The 11,566-nt window shown below is 40.9% G+C and overlaps 1 protein-coding gene across 1 annotated transcript in view; it reads left to right on the top strand.

Annotated features, from left to right (window-relative positions):
- The first annotated feature begins 1,914 nt into the window (after window positions 1-1,914).
- si:dkey-33i11.1 (sialoadhesin) overlaps window positions 1,915-11,566 on the top strand; it is a 57,979-nt gene continuing 48,327 nt past the window's right edge. The window contains exons 1-6 of the mRNA XM_034175317.1: window positions 1,915-2,048; window positions 5,693-5,791; window positions 6,914-7,025; window positions 9,976-10,121; window positions 10,200-10,320; window positions 10,443-10,579. Of these exons, the coding sequence (XP_034031208.1) occupies window positions 1,937-2,048; window positions 5,693-5,791; window positions 6,914-7,025; window positions 9,976-10,121; window positions 10,200-10,320; window positions 10,443-10,579 (727 nt within the window). The 5' untranslated portion in view covers window positions 1,915-1,936. The remainder of the gene's footprint in view (window positions 2,049-5,692; window positions 5,792-6,913; window positions 7,026-9,975; window positions 10,122-10,199; window positions 10,321-10,442; window positions 10,580-11,566) is intronic.

The raw sequence follows: 11,566 nt of genomic DNA, 5'->3' as shown, positions 1-11,566 counted from the left end.
TTTTCTACAAAATTAAACAACTGAATGAACATCCTCCGAGGCCGGTGATTCCATAATTTTTGCCAGGGGTTGTATAATCAGATTCTCTGAATCTTCTGATTATATTATGGACTTCCTACACGTAAGCGGCAAGGCCGAAAACTGACATTGAATGCCCGTGACCTTTGATCCCTCAGGCGGCACTGCATTAAAAACTGACATTGTGTAAAGGATCTTACCGCATGGGCTCATGAACACTTCAGAAAACCATTGTCAGTTAACACAGTTCGTCGCTACATCTACAAGTGCAAGTTAAAACTCAACCATGCAAAGCGAAAGCCAAACATCAACATCATCCAGAAATGCCGCCACCTTCTCTGGACCCGAGCTCATTTGAAATGGACAGACGCAAAGTGGAAAAGTGTGCTGTTGTCTGATGAGTCCACATTTCAAATTGGTTTTGAAAATCATGGACGTCGTGTCCTCCGGACAAAAGAGGAAAAACACCATCCAGATTGTTACCAGCGCAAAGTTCAAAAGCCAGCATCTGTGATGGTATGGGGGTGTGTTAGTGCCAGTGGCATGGACAACTTGCACATCTGTGATGGCACCATCAATGCTGAAAGGTACATCCAGGTTTTGGAGCAACACATGCTGCCATCCAAGCAACGTCTTTTTCAGGGACGTCCCTGCTTATTTCAGCAAGACAATGCCAAGCCACATTCTGCATGTTACAACACCGTGGCTTCATACCATACCATACCCTTTATTTATATAGCACATTTCACAAACATAGTTTCCAAAGTGCTGTACAAAAAAACAACAACAACAACAACAAAAAACACATAGTAAAAGAGTGCGGGTACTAGACTGGTCTGCCTGCAGTCCAGACCTGTCGTCCATTGAAAACATGAGGTGCATTATGAAGTGCAAAATACGACAACGGAGACCCCGGACTGTTGAACAACTGAAGTTGCACATCAAGCAAGAATGGGAAAGAATTCCACCTACAAAGCTTCAACAATTAGTGTCCTCAGTTCCCAAATGCTTATTGAGTGTTGTTAGAAGTTAAGGTGATGTAACACAGTGGTAAACATACCACTGTCCCAGCTTTTTTGAAACGTGTTACAGGCATCCATTTCAAAATGAGCAGATATTTGCACAAAAACAATAAAGTTTATCAGTTTGAACATTAAATATCTTGTCTTTGTGGTGTATTCAAATGCATATAGGTTGAAGAGGATTTGCAGATCATTGTATTCTGTTTTTATTTACATTTTATACAACATCCCAACTTCACTGGAATTGGAGTTGTAGACAAAGACAAAAAAAAACACTCGGCAGAAATGATGAGTGATTACATTTTTTATTTATTTCATTTGATATGCAATTCCCTTCAAATATGAGACTACTTTAATGATCCAAATACTTTGGTGAACCCATTCTTAGCACCAAAGAAGTTCTTCCACATGAATAAATGTGTATTTACAATAAAGATTTGAAATATTTTCTAACAATGCATTTAATTTTTCAAATATATTTTGACAGACAAACATGTGACGTATTCTGAAAACTGAACTTTATGGGTATTATACTAAAAACAAGTACATTAAAAGGAAAATTACTGAACGTTCTAGAAAATAGCCGTAGACCTCAGAGGGTGAAGGAAAAGTGGCCAAAAATAAAAACAGAAGTAGTTTTAAAAATATGGTAGAAGAAAAGCGAACTAAAAAAAAAAAAAATCCACTTCCTCAAACTCATGCTCATCTTTTCTCCTCCCTTTCCATCCCCCTCCTCCATCCTTCCTGTCACTGTCTGATGCTGATCACTGTGCAACTGTCATCACCTTTACAACAAACACCTCCATCAGGTCGCACAAGCCTCATTTGTCAGGCTGAGACGTTCTAAGAGGTGAGAGCTTCGAGCTTTATTGGCTGCATGGTGACTGTCGTGAGAAATGTCGTTTCTAGTCACTCTTCTGCTTTTCTCGATTGACGTTTCAGAGCTCGTGGCAGCGGAGATGTTGGCAGGGGTGTTAGTTTTGGGCACTGTCCTTACAACTTTACCAGGTAAGACAAATCCACACCAGATATTATAGCTCTTTTTTTTTATTATCATCACCATTTGAAAATCTGAATTGAGAAAAAAATAATAATTGCTGATATTACTGAGAGGAGAAATGAACCATTAGGAATTATGATCAATGATGATTAATGAAGCTATTTGTGGTCTATATGAAACACATTATACTGGCGGTGAACAACAGCAGTCAAAAAGTGAAGCACTGACTTATAAGCACCTTTATGCACTTAAGGTTGTGCGGCGGCCAGGTGCCCTTGCCTTTACTCACAGGATATTTATAAGTATTGATTGGATTTTGTGCAAGGTAGTCAGAGGCAGGCCGGCAGTTAGCAGGACGACACCAAGTCTCATTATCACCGCTTCACTTTATGTGTCGTTCTCTCAGCTCAACACAACTGCACTTTCACAGCTTTTCTCAGAGGACCCACAATGAAGGGTCAGATTTTAGGCGTGATCTGATTACATTTAAGCTGCTTTTAGTCTCCAAGTAGCTACTCCCAAAACCTATCCCATTTTGAATCTTTTTAACGACAAGTGATGGTGGAAATGTGCAGAAATGAGAATAATGTTGAAGCGTGTTGGATGGCAAAGGTTTCCTGATGATCAGGATTTGGATACTAGATTTCAGGTGGCTGGACCATTAAACAGATTTGTGAAAAGATGGAGATAAAGAATAAGAAGCATCTCCATGTTTACACTTTTTTTTAAGATGTATGTCATAAAAAGAATTTTCTTTTAGAGCTCGACCGATTTTGAGGCCGATACCGATAACGATATTTGGATGAAAAAAATGCTGATAATCGAAAAATCGGCTGATTTGCCGATAGCCAATAAATCAGCCGATATTTTTTTTTTTTTTAATTAATAAAATGTTCTTTTTTGGACCCTTAACAAAAAAGGTATGAGCTTTGTCCTCATATTGATTAACTTTATAACAGAGAAGAATTTTCAAGTTCAAAAAATGCAAAAAATACAATTGGAGCAGTTAGGGGGCTATTCAAACAGGCTAACTAAAACAACCTTTGCCATATCACGTGAGGTAAATCTGTCCTACAAATGGATTTTGGAAAACCATGTGACGGAGAACCAATTCAGATTGGACACTCACATTGCGCATGTGATCACACATCTTTTATGAGGAGTACCAAGACGGCCGACGGTGGATCGAAAGTCCGCGGAGTTAACTTTTCAGCAAAAAAGGTAACTTTCTATCTCATCATCAAAAAGTTATTTGCAGTTTAGTAAAGCTTGGTCCCAGCCCATATATGCTTTTGTCAGCCTATCAGTAAAGTGTGACGGCGAACTACGGGGGCCGGTGATGAACACGTTTAAGCAGGGGTGTAAGCAGCTCTCAGTTGAATGGGGTCAGAGCTCCATCTACTGGACAAACGGTGCAAGGACATTTTACATTGCCGACAAACATTTCAGTAACTGTTCTGTTTATGAGAAATTATCAGCGTTCTATCGGCAAAATTTCGGCCGATAGAGAGTACTTTGAAAAGGGCTTATATCGGCCGATAATATCGGCTGGCTGATTTCAGTCGGGGTCTATTTTCTTTGGCACCACTGTAATTTTATTCCTTAATTCAAATAAATAGATTCTTTATTGTTACTGAACATTGCTCTACAATGCAAATTATTTTGTTCTTACCAAGATAAAAACAAAACTTAGATTTCAAAGTATTCGATAAATTACCTTGTTTTAAGAGTAAATTTCTTATTTTAAGAGTTAAACTTTACACTCTAATCTTCTTTCTAGATTTAACCATTTAACCATTTACATGAATGGACCCCAGGAAGAGTAGCTGATGCAGTTATACTGCAGATGCTAATGGGGATCCAAATAAATAAACAAATAAACAAACCATCTTGATTCAAGAAATCTTGTCAAGTGAAATTGTCTTGCTGCATGAACAGATAATTTCACTTGTCTTGAGTATCTTTTTCCCCTCAGATTTGGTATTTTTATCTTGTTTTTAAACACCCTTTTTTGCAGTGTACAACCAAATTCTCTTTGAGCACAGCTGATTTTCACGGCAGCAAGAACAAATAGTCAAGTAATAAGAATAAAATCTGATTTAGAATGTAAAGAATCGAATGTTTATTAAATATAAAGTGCAGTGTGAAGGTGCAAAGGTCCAGCTCAGGCTTTCTGCAGAGTTTTCACAGCCCTGGTGGAAGAAGCTGTTTGTTAATTTTTCTCTCAGTTCCTTCATGACTCTGAGCCTGCCAGAGGGGAGGGCATCAAAAAGACACTGTCCGGGGTGTGTGCAGTCAGACCTGATCTTTTCGGCTCTGTTTCTCAGCCGGGCAGAGTGGATATGGTCCAGAGGTGGGAGAGTGACACCGATACTGTCTTGTGCAGATTTGGTGGCCTGCTGCAGATCTTTCCTCTCCTCTGAGGTGCAGCTGGAGAACCTCACTGTGCATCCATAGCTCAGAACGCTTTCTGTGGTGCAGTGGTACAAGTTGGTGAGGAGTTTCTGTGGGAGCCCAGTTTTCCTCAGGGTCCGCAGGAAGAAGTGCCCCCACTGGGCTTTCTTCACCAGCTCCTTGGTGTTCAGTCCCCAGGTTAAGTCCTCTGAGATGTGAACACCAAGGTAGTTGAAACTCCTCACCTGTTCCACCTCTTCTCCACTGATCAGCAGGCTGGCATGTGCTGTGGCCTTGTGTTTCTTGAAGGCAATGAAAAGCCCCTTTGTCTTGTTGGTATTGAGGAGCACGTCATTGTTGTGACACAAGGATGTGAGGGCCTGGACCTCCTCTCTGTAGGCTGCCTCGTTGGTGTTGGTTATCATCCCAACCGCGGTTTGTCATCTGCAAACATGAGTATGTAATTTGGGCTATGAATGGGAGAGCAGTCATTTGTGAAACGTGAGTATAAGAGTGGGCTGAGAACACAGCCTTGGGGGGTGCCGGTGTTGAGGATGGTAGTAGAGGAGGTGAGGTCTCCAAGTCTCATGTGCTGTGATTTGTCAGTTTTGTGAAATGTGAAAGGCCATACAGCTTTAAAGATTTGTGTAAGATTTAGTGCCATTTGTTTGAAGATACACTCAGCTCACAAGAAGATACCCGATATATGTTCATAAAAAAGGGATGAGAAGATATCTTAAAATCACTTCTGTTTCATTTGTTTAACAGGAACTGATTAATTCCAGAGGGCTAATTGCTAAGACAAGCCAAAACAAAAGAAAGTTATATCAGAAACCATGTTGCAGCATTATGTTGATACAGGAACCCAAAAGGGACATACTCGCTCCATTTTTCACATTTTTCTTTGCAGCCAAAAGACTAAACAAAGAACAAGAGGAACCAGTGCAGGCTAACAAGTTAGAGAACCGTCATTTTTGTGAAATGGAGGATCATATTATATTTACTGCTACTCATAAGAGAAGTCAAGGGAGCAGGAATCACAATACACCAAAGTAGCTAAAGCATCAACAAAAGCAATATCGTGATCGCTGATGGCATAATACATTCTGCAACCTCACCACTAAATGGCACTAACTCTTACACACTGTAGCTTTAAGCATGTGCAGTGTACTTTTTACTTCGTATGACTTTGCCGGTGGCAGACTTACAATGCGTGTTGTTATCATTGTGTAAGATTTTGGATGAATGTGTTATGCAGGTATCCAGAGTAGGTGGAGTGTGACATTTTCACGGCAGGAAATCTGTGTTTGGGCGGGAACAACCGTCACGCTGCCCTGTCGTTATGACTACCCATCAGGTAATTTAGTGACATTTAATATACATAAATCATACACAAGCAACTCCCACAGGCTTTGTGTGGCTCACATCAATGTGTTGTATCCAGTGTTACAGATAATAAACTCAAATAATATTTTGCATGAAATACCCACTTTCTACACTTTCTAAAACTATGTGACATCTTCCATGTGGCGCAAAGAAGCACACAGTGCAACACCCCAAGTGTTGCTTCCAGTTTCTAACAGATGCCATTGCCATTTTCATGTTCATTGCCCACACTTCCATTCATTTATGCTCCCATGGACATCCCATGGACGTCTTTAAATGAGGTGTGGTGAGGTGCATTGTTGGATCATTGTTATCTTGAGGCTACAGAAACCAGTCATGCCATAGACCCACCAAAAAACCCATCTAAACTCAAGCACACTGTATTTATAGTATTTATTTGGTGAAAAATTCAGATGCGTCTTGCAAGTATACGTGCAGAATCAGAATCTGCTTTTCTGCCAAGTGGGGAATTCATCTTGGTATTATGGTGCAAGCATAGAGCTGTCAGTATGTACATTTGCAAAAAAAAAAAAAAAAACCATGTTTGTGCACACAATGACAATGAATTGAAAACAGCAACTAAAAGAAGCGTAATCCCTAATGGAAAATTAAATAAAAATAAAAAAGTCTCACCTCACTGCTTCACCTCAGGGAGCTTTGGTATCTGGTGGCAATCCACTTGCATGCTGTGACGCACTGTACACAGACCTGTTAAAACTGCAGAAAATTCCAAAATACCACCAGGTTCCAACTCATTCCAGCTTTTAAAGGGGATTGCAGATTGGAAATCCGATTGGCTTTTATTTATTTATTTATTTTTCCAAGATGCATGTACACGAATGATCATATTATAAAATGAGCTCCAATAAAAAAATGAATTCCGGTTCATTTTTGCTTCTTTTCCTCTCTGCCATTTTCAAAAAAAAAAAAAAAAATGTTCTGATAATTTTGTTGCACTTCTCTTTGTTTTAGTACATTATAAATGAACATGTTATGTTGTGATATTTTCATATTGTAAAGCGTTTTAAGCATCTGGTAGTAGTAAATTTGCTGTGGACATGCAATCCTCCTCCTCCTTCTTCTAACTTCCCAGGTCACACTGTTAAGCGGGTCATGTGGTTCCGTGTGTCTCCAGAGAGCCGTAGGGAGTTTACCTACCACACTGACCCAAACCAGATCAGTCTGTCGTACCGCGGGCGCACACGGTAGGCAAAAAAACACACACAGAATTAATGCAGTTACTGAGTTTGCAAAATTTCCTTAAGTAATTTTATAAAAATGACTTCATATTCAGCTGTGAGATTTTGTATCTTCTGGAACTGATTATTGTCATTTTTAATGTCTGCTTTGCCATATAAGAGTGTGAGATTTGATCACGTCACCCCAAAATGAGGATGAATTTTAAAGTGCTGTTTTTGACTTAGAAGATCCTGAATGGTTATTTGCCATCTTATATGGCTGAGTTGGCTTGGCCCTAAGTGCCCGCTCGTGCCCTGCGGTCATAGGTGACAGGACTGGCTGTGTGTCCCAAAGGTTACGAAAAAATATTGTGCCATAAGTTTTTTTCTGTTTGTGCCTTGATGTTGTGGAATTCCTCACCAAAATAAGTTGACGGTGAGCATATAAATCATGTTCCTGGAAATATGTGATTCAATTTATGAGGTCATCTGGAATAGATTCTGGAACTGAGATCCAGAAGAATATTTGGCAGATATCAACATTTATTTCAAAATGTTGTGAGACGATGAAATTTGATAATGTCCTAGAAAATGACTATATTTGATTTTGAATTAGACTGAAAAAATATTAAAGTTTTTAAACATTCAAGAGCATTTAAGTCAAAAAATAATTAATAATGAACTTCACTAACATTTTATGAGCAGATTAATAATGTCCTACAAATTAATTTATGGAATTTTTGAGTCGATCTGGAACATATTTTTAATCCAGGATCCAGAAGTATGTTATATACACTCAACAAAAATATAAACGCAACACTTTTGGTTTTGCTCCCATTTTGTATGAGATGAACTCAAAGATCTAAAACTTTTTCCACATACACAATATCACCATTTCCCTCAAATATTGTTCACAAACCAGTCTAAATCTGTGATAGTGAGCACTTCTCCTTTGCTGAGATAATCCATCCCACCTCACAGGTGTGCCATATCAAGATGCTGATTAAACACCATGATTAGTGCACAGGTGTGCCTTAGACTGCCCACAATAAAAGGCCACTCTGAAAGGTGCAGTTTTATCACACAGCACAATGCCACAGATGTCGCAAGATTTGAGGGAGCGTGCAATTGGCATGCTGACAGCAGGAATGTCAACCAGAGCTGTTGCTCGTGTATTGAATGTTCATTTCTCTACCATAAGCTGTCTCCAAAGGCGTTTCAGAGAATTTGGCAGTACATCCAACCAGCCTCACAACCGCAGACCACGTGTAACCACACCAGCCCAGGACCTCCACATCCAGCATGTTCACCTCCAAGATCGTCTGAGACCAGCCACTCGGACAGCTGCTGAAACAATCGGTTTGCATAACCAAAGAATTTCTGCACAAACTGTCAGAAACTGTCTCAGGGAAGCTCATCTGCATGCTCGTCGTCCTCATCGGGGTCTCGACCTGACTCCAGTTTGTTGTCGTAACCGACGTGAGTGGGCAAATGCTCACATTCGCTGGCGTTTGGCACGTTGGAGAGGTGTTCTCTTCACGGATGAATCCCGGTTCACACTGTCCAGAGCAGATGGCAGACAGCGTGTGTGGCATCGTGTGGGTGAGCGGTTTTCTGATGTCAGTGTTGTGGATCGAGTGGCCCATGGTGGCGGTGGGATTATGGTATGGGCAGGCATCTGTTATGGACGAAGAACACAGGTGCATTTTATTGATGGCAATTTGAATGCAGAGATACCGTGACGAGATCCTGAGGCCCATTGTTGTGCCATACATCCAAGAACATCACCTCATGTTGCAGCGGGATAGTGCACGGCCCCATGTTGCAAGGATCTGTACACAATTCTTGGAAGCTGAAAATGTCCCAGTTCTTGCATGGCCGGCATACTCACCGGACATGTCACCCATTGAGCATGTTTGGGATGCTCTGGACCGGCGTATACGACAGCGTGTACCAGTTCCTGCCAATATCCAGCAACTTCGCACAGCCATTGAAGAGGAGTGGACCAACATTCCACAGGCCACAATTGACAACCTGATCAACTCTATGCGAAAGAGATTTGTTGCACTGCATGAGGCAGATGGTGGTCACACCAGATACTGACTGGTATTCCCCCCCCCCCCCCCCCCCCAATAAAACAAAACTGCACCTTTCAGAGTGGCCTTTTATTGTGGACAGTCTAAGGCACACCTGTGCACTAATCATGGTGTCTAATCAGCATCTTGATATGGCACACCTGTGAGGTGGGATGGATTATCTCAGCAAAGGAGAAGTGCTCACTATCACAGATTTAGACTGGTTTGTGAACAATATTTGAGGGAAATGGTGATATTGTGTATGTGGAAAAAGTTTTAGATCTTTGAGTTCATCTCATACAAAATGGGAGCAAAACCAAAAGTGTTGCGTTTATATTTTTGTTGAGTGTATAAGCAAAGCAGATATAACAGCACTGAACTCAATAAATTTATGAACGAATCGTGATGAAATTGTATGAGCACATACATTGAACAAAGAGAATAGTGGCACCAACTTAAATGAATTGTTTCAATTGGTAACATCTAAATGAATTAAGTTGTTTGAACTTAAGTTAATAAGTTAGATCAACTCTAACTTACAAACCTTAGTTCAAACAACTTAATTCATTTAGATGTTACCAATTGAACCAACTTTTTAAGTTGATTCTTTTTTCAGTGTAGATACATTCTTAGGAAACCAGGCTTGATGCTTAATGCAAATGAAAGTGGGTATTTTGGCAGTGAGGAATATGTGGCCTTAGCTTAGTGCCTTGTAGTTTTTATGTAATTTTCAAATGTTTTATTTTATTTTTATCCCTATTTTATATGGTTGATTTTTGTCTTTGTATTTTGTTTTATTTTGTGAAGAAGTCTGTATGTTTGATTTGAAGGTGATGTACAAATTATTATTATTTATCATAATAATATAAAATGGTAATCATCATGTCCATCTTGCATTCCAGCTACATTGGCGGCAGCTATTCCAGCTGTTCAGTGCAGATCCGGGGGGTTAAGATGAGCGATGAAGGTCAGTACCACTTCAGATTTGAAACGGACCAACCGATGGGGAGGTGGACGTCTCCTGACACCGTCACTCTGGATGTAACGGGTAGGTTCAGGGTCAGAGAGGCTCAGATTCATTTTGTTGAAATGACACTAAAATGGTCTCTGTCTGTGTGCATTTCAGACCTCCAGGTTCAAGTGCATCCAGCCAGGCCAGCGAACATGTTTGGCTCTGGAGAGGCGGTGTTTGTAGGTTGCCAGGCTCGAGGCTGTGCCGCCGCAGGAAGGAGCCTGTCATTGTACAGGTGTTTATGAGCACACACGCAGCGTACTTGCACACTTTAAACACCATGCAGACTCCGCTGGGATCAGAGAGGTCACTGCAAATCAACGACTGATGCATATGATATTTATGGTCCGCCCTCAGGAACGGGCAAAACCTTGGTTCCTATGAGAAGTGGATGATTATTAATCGCTTTGATCAACAACATGCTGGAGTCTACAACTGTCGACCAATCCCTCCACAAAACGTGCTGTCTCCGCCCCTTTCTCTGGTACTGGGATGTAAGTAACCATCAGTCAATCAGTACAACAAAAAAGTCATATTTTCTGATATTTATATCATAAAGCGGCAGTGTGTGGGATTTAGTGTCATCTAGTGGTGAGGTTGCAGACTGCATTATGCATCGCTGTTAATGTGAAGGTGGCGGGTGGGGGGGGTGATCTCTTAATGTTTTGTTTTTTGGGGACAGGAAGTTATACTTCCTTGCCTTTTCTTATGATAAGCAATCAGTATGCTCCTTCATTTCACAAAAAATTTGGTTAGCCAGGATTAGCAACCAGTAGACCGGTTAAGGCCCCCTGACTTGAACGTGTCTTTGATTCACGCAGTAGCACGCACGTCGTCGTGATGATCCCACCCGCCGTGTTTCGAGCTGGAAGCTGTTCTTTGTTTTACTGGCTGCCACGCGCTCTGTGCTGGACGCTGTGTATATAAAATAATTATTTTGTGTCGGCTTAACCATTTTCTCTGCAAATTGACCATTGAAAACGGCTGTAATCACTTCCTGAATCACAGAGGGCCGCTCCAGCTTCAGCCGTTCGCACGCGTGCCTAACAAGCTGCAGAAAGCATTTGGAGCCATCTAAAAAGGTAATTATTTGTCATGTTTACATTGTCATGGCTTGGTAAAACAGTTGCGTGTTCTTTCCTTCTTGTGTGCAGTTGTAAAAGCATGTTTAGAACAGATTTAACTTCTTGTTATAATCGTTCAGACAAGCTGCGCTCTGATGCGATCCGCTGACATCACCACTCGCTCTGTTCACTTCTTCTTTACTCCACTTGACGAGATGCACATCATGTTTGTGATTAGATCACGTCACGTAGCATGACATTTACGCGTGAAAGATTTTTTGAACATTTCAAAACTCTCTGTGTGCAATAGTACGCGCCAGCGCCCACATCCTGTCTACACCCGTTAAAGACGAGTTTACTCTCCAGCATGACACAGGTCGTGCTAGTGTGTAAGTCGTCAAAGGCATGCTCGTGTCA

The sequence above is a fragment of the Thalassophryne amazonica genome, chromosome 7 (genome assembly GCF_902500255.1).
Source record: "Thalassophryne amazonica chromosome 7, fThaAma1.1, whole genome shotgun sequence".
In the NCBI taxonomy this organism is placed as follows: Eukaryota; Metazoa; Chordata; class Actinopteri; order Batrachoidiformes; family Batrachoididae; genus Thalassophryne; species Thalassophryne amazonica.
The sequence above is the reverse complement of the archived record's forward strand: the minus strand, read 5'-3'. Positions and strand labels throughout refer to the sequence as shown.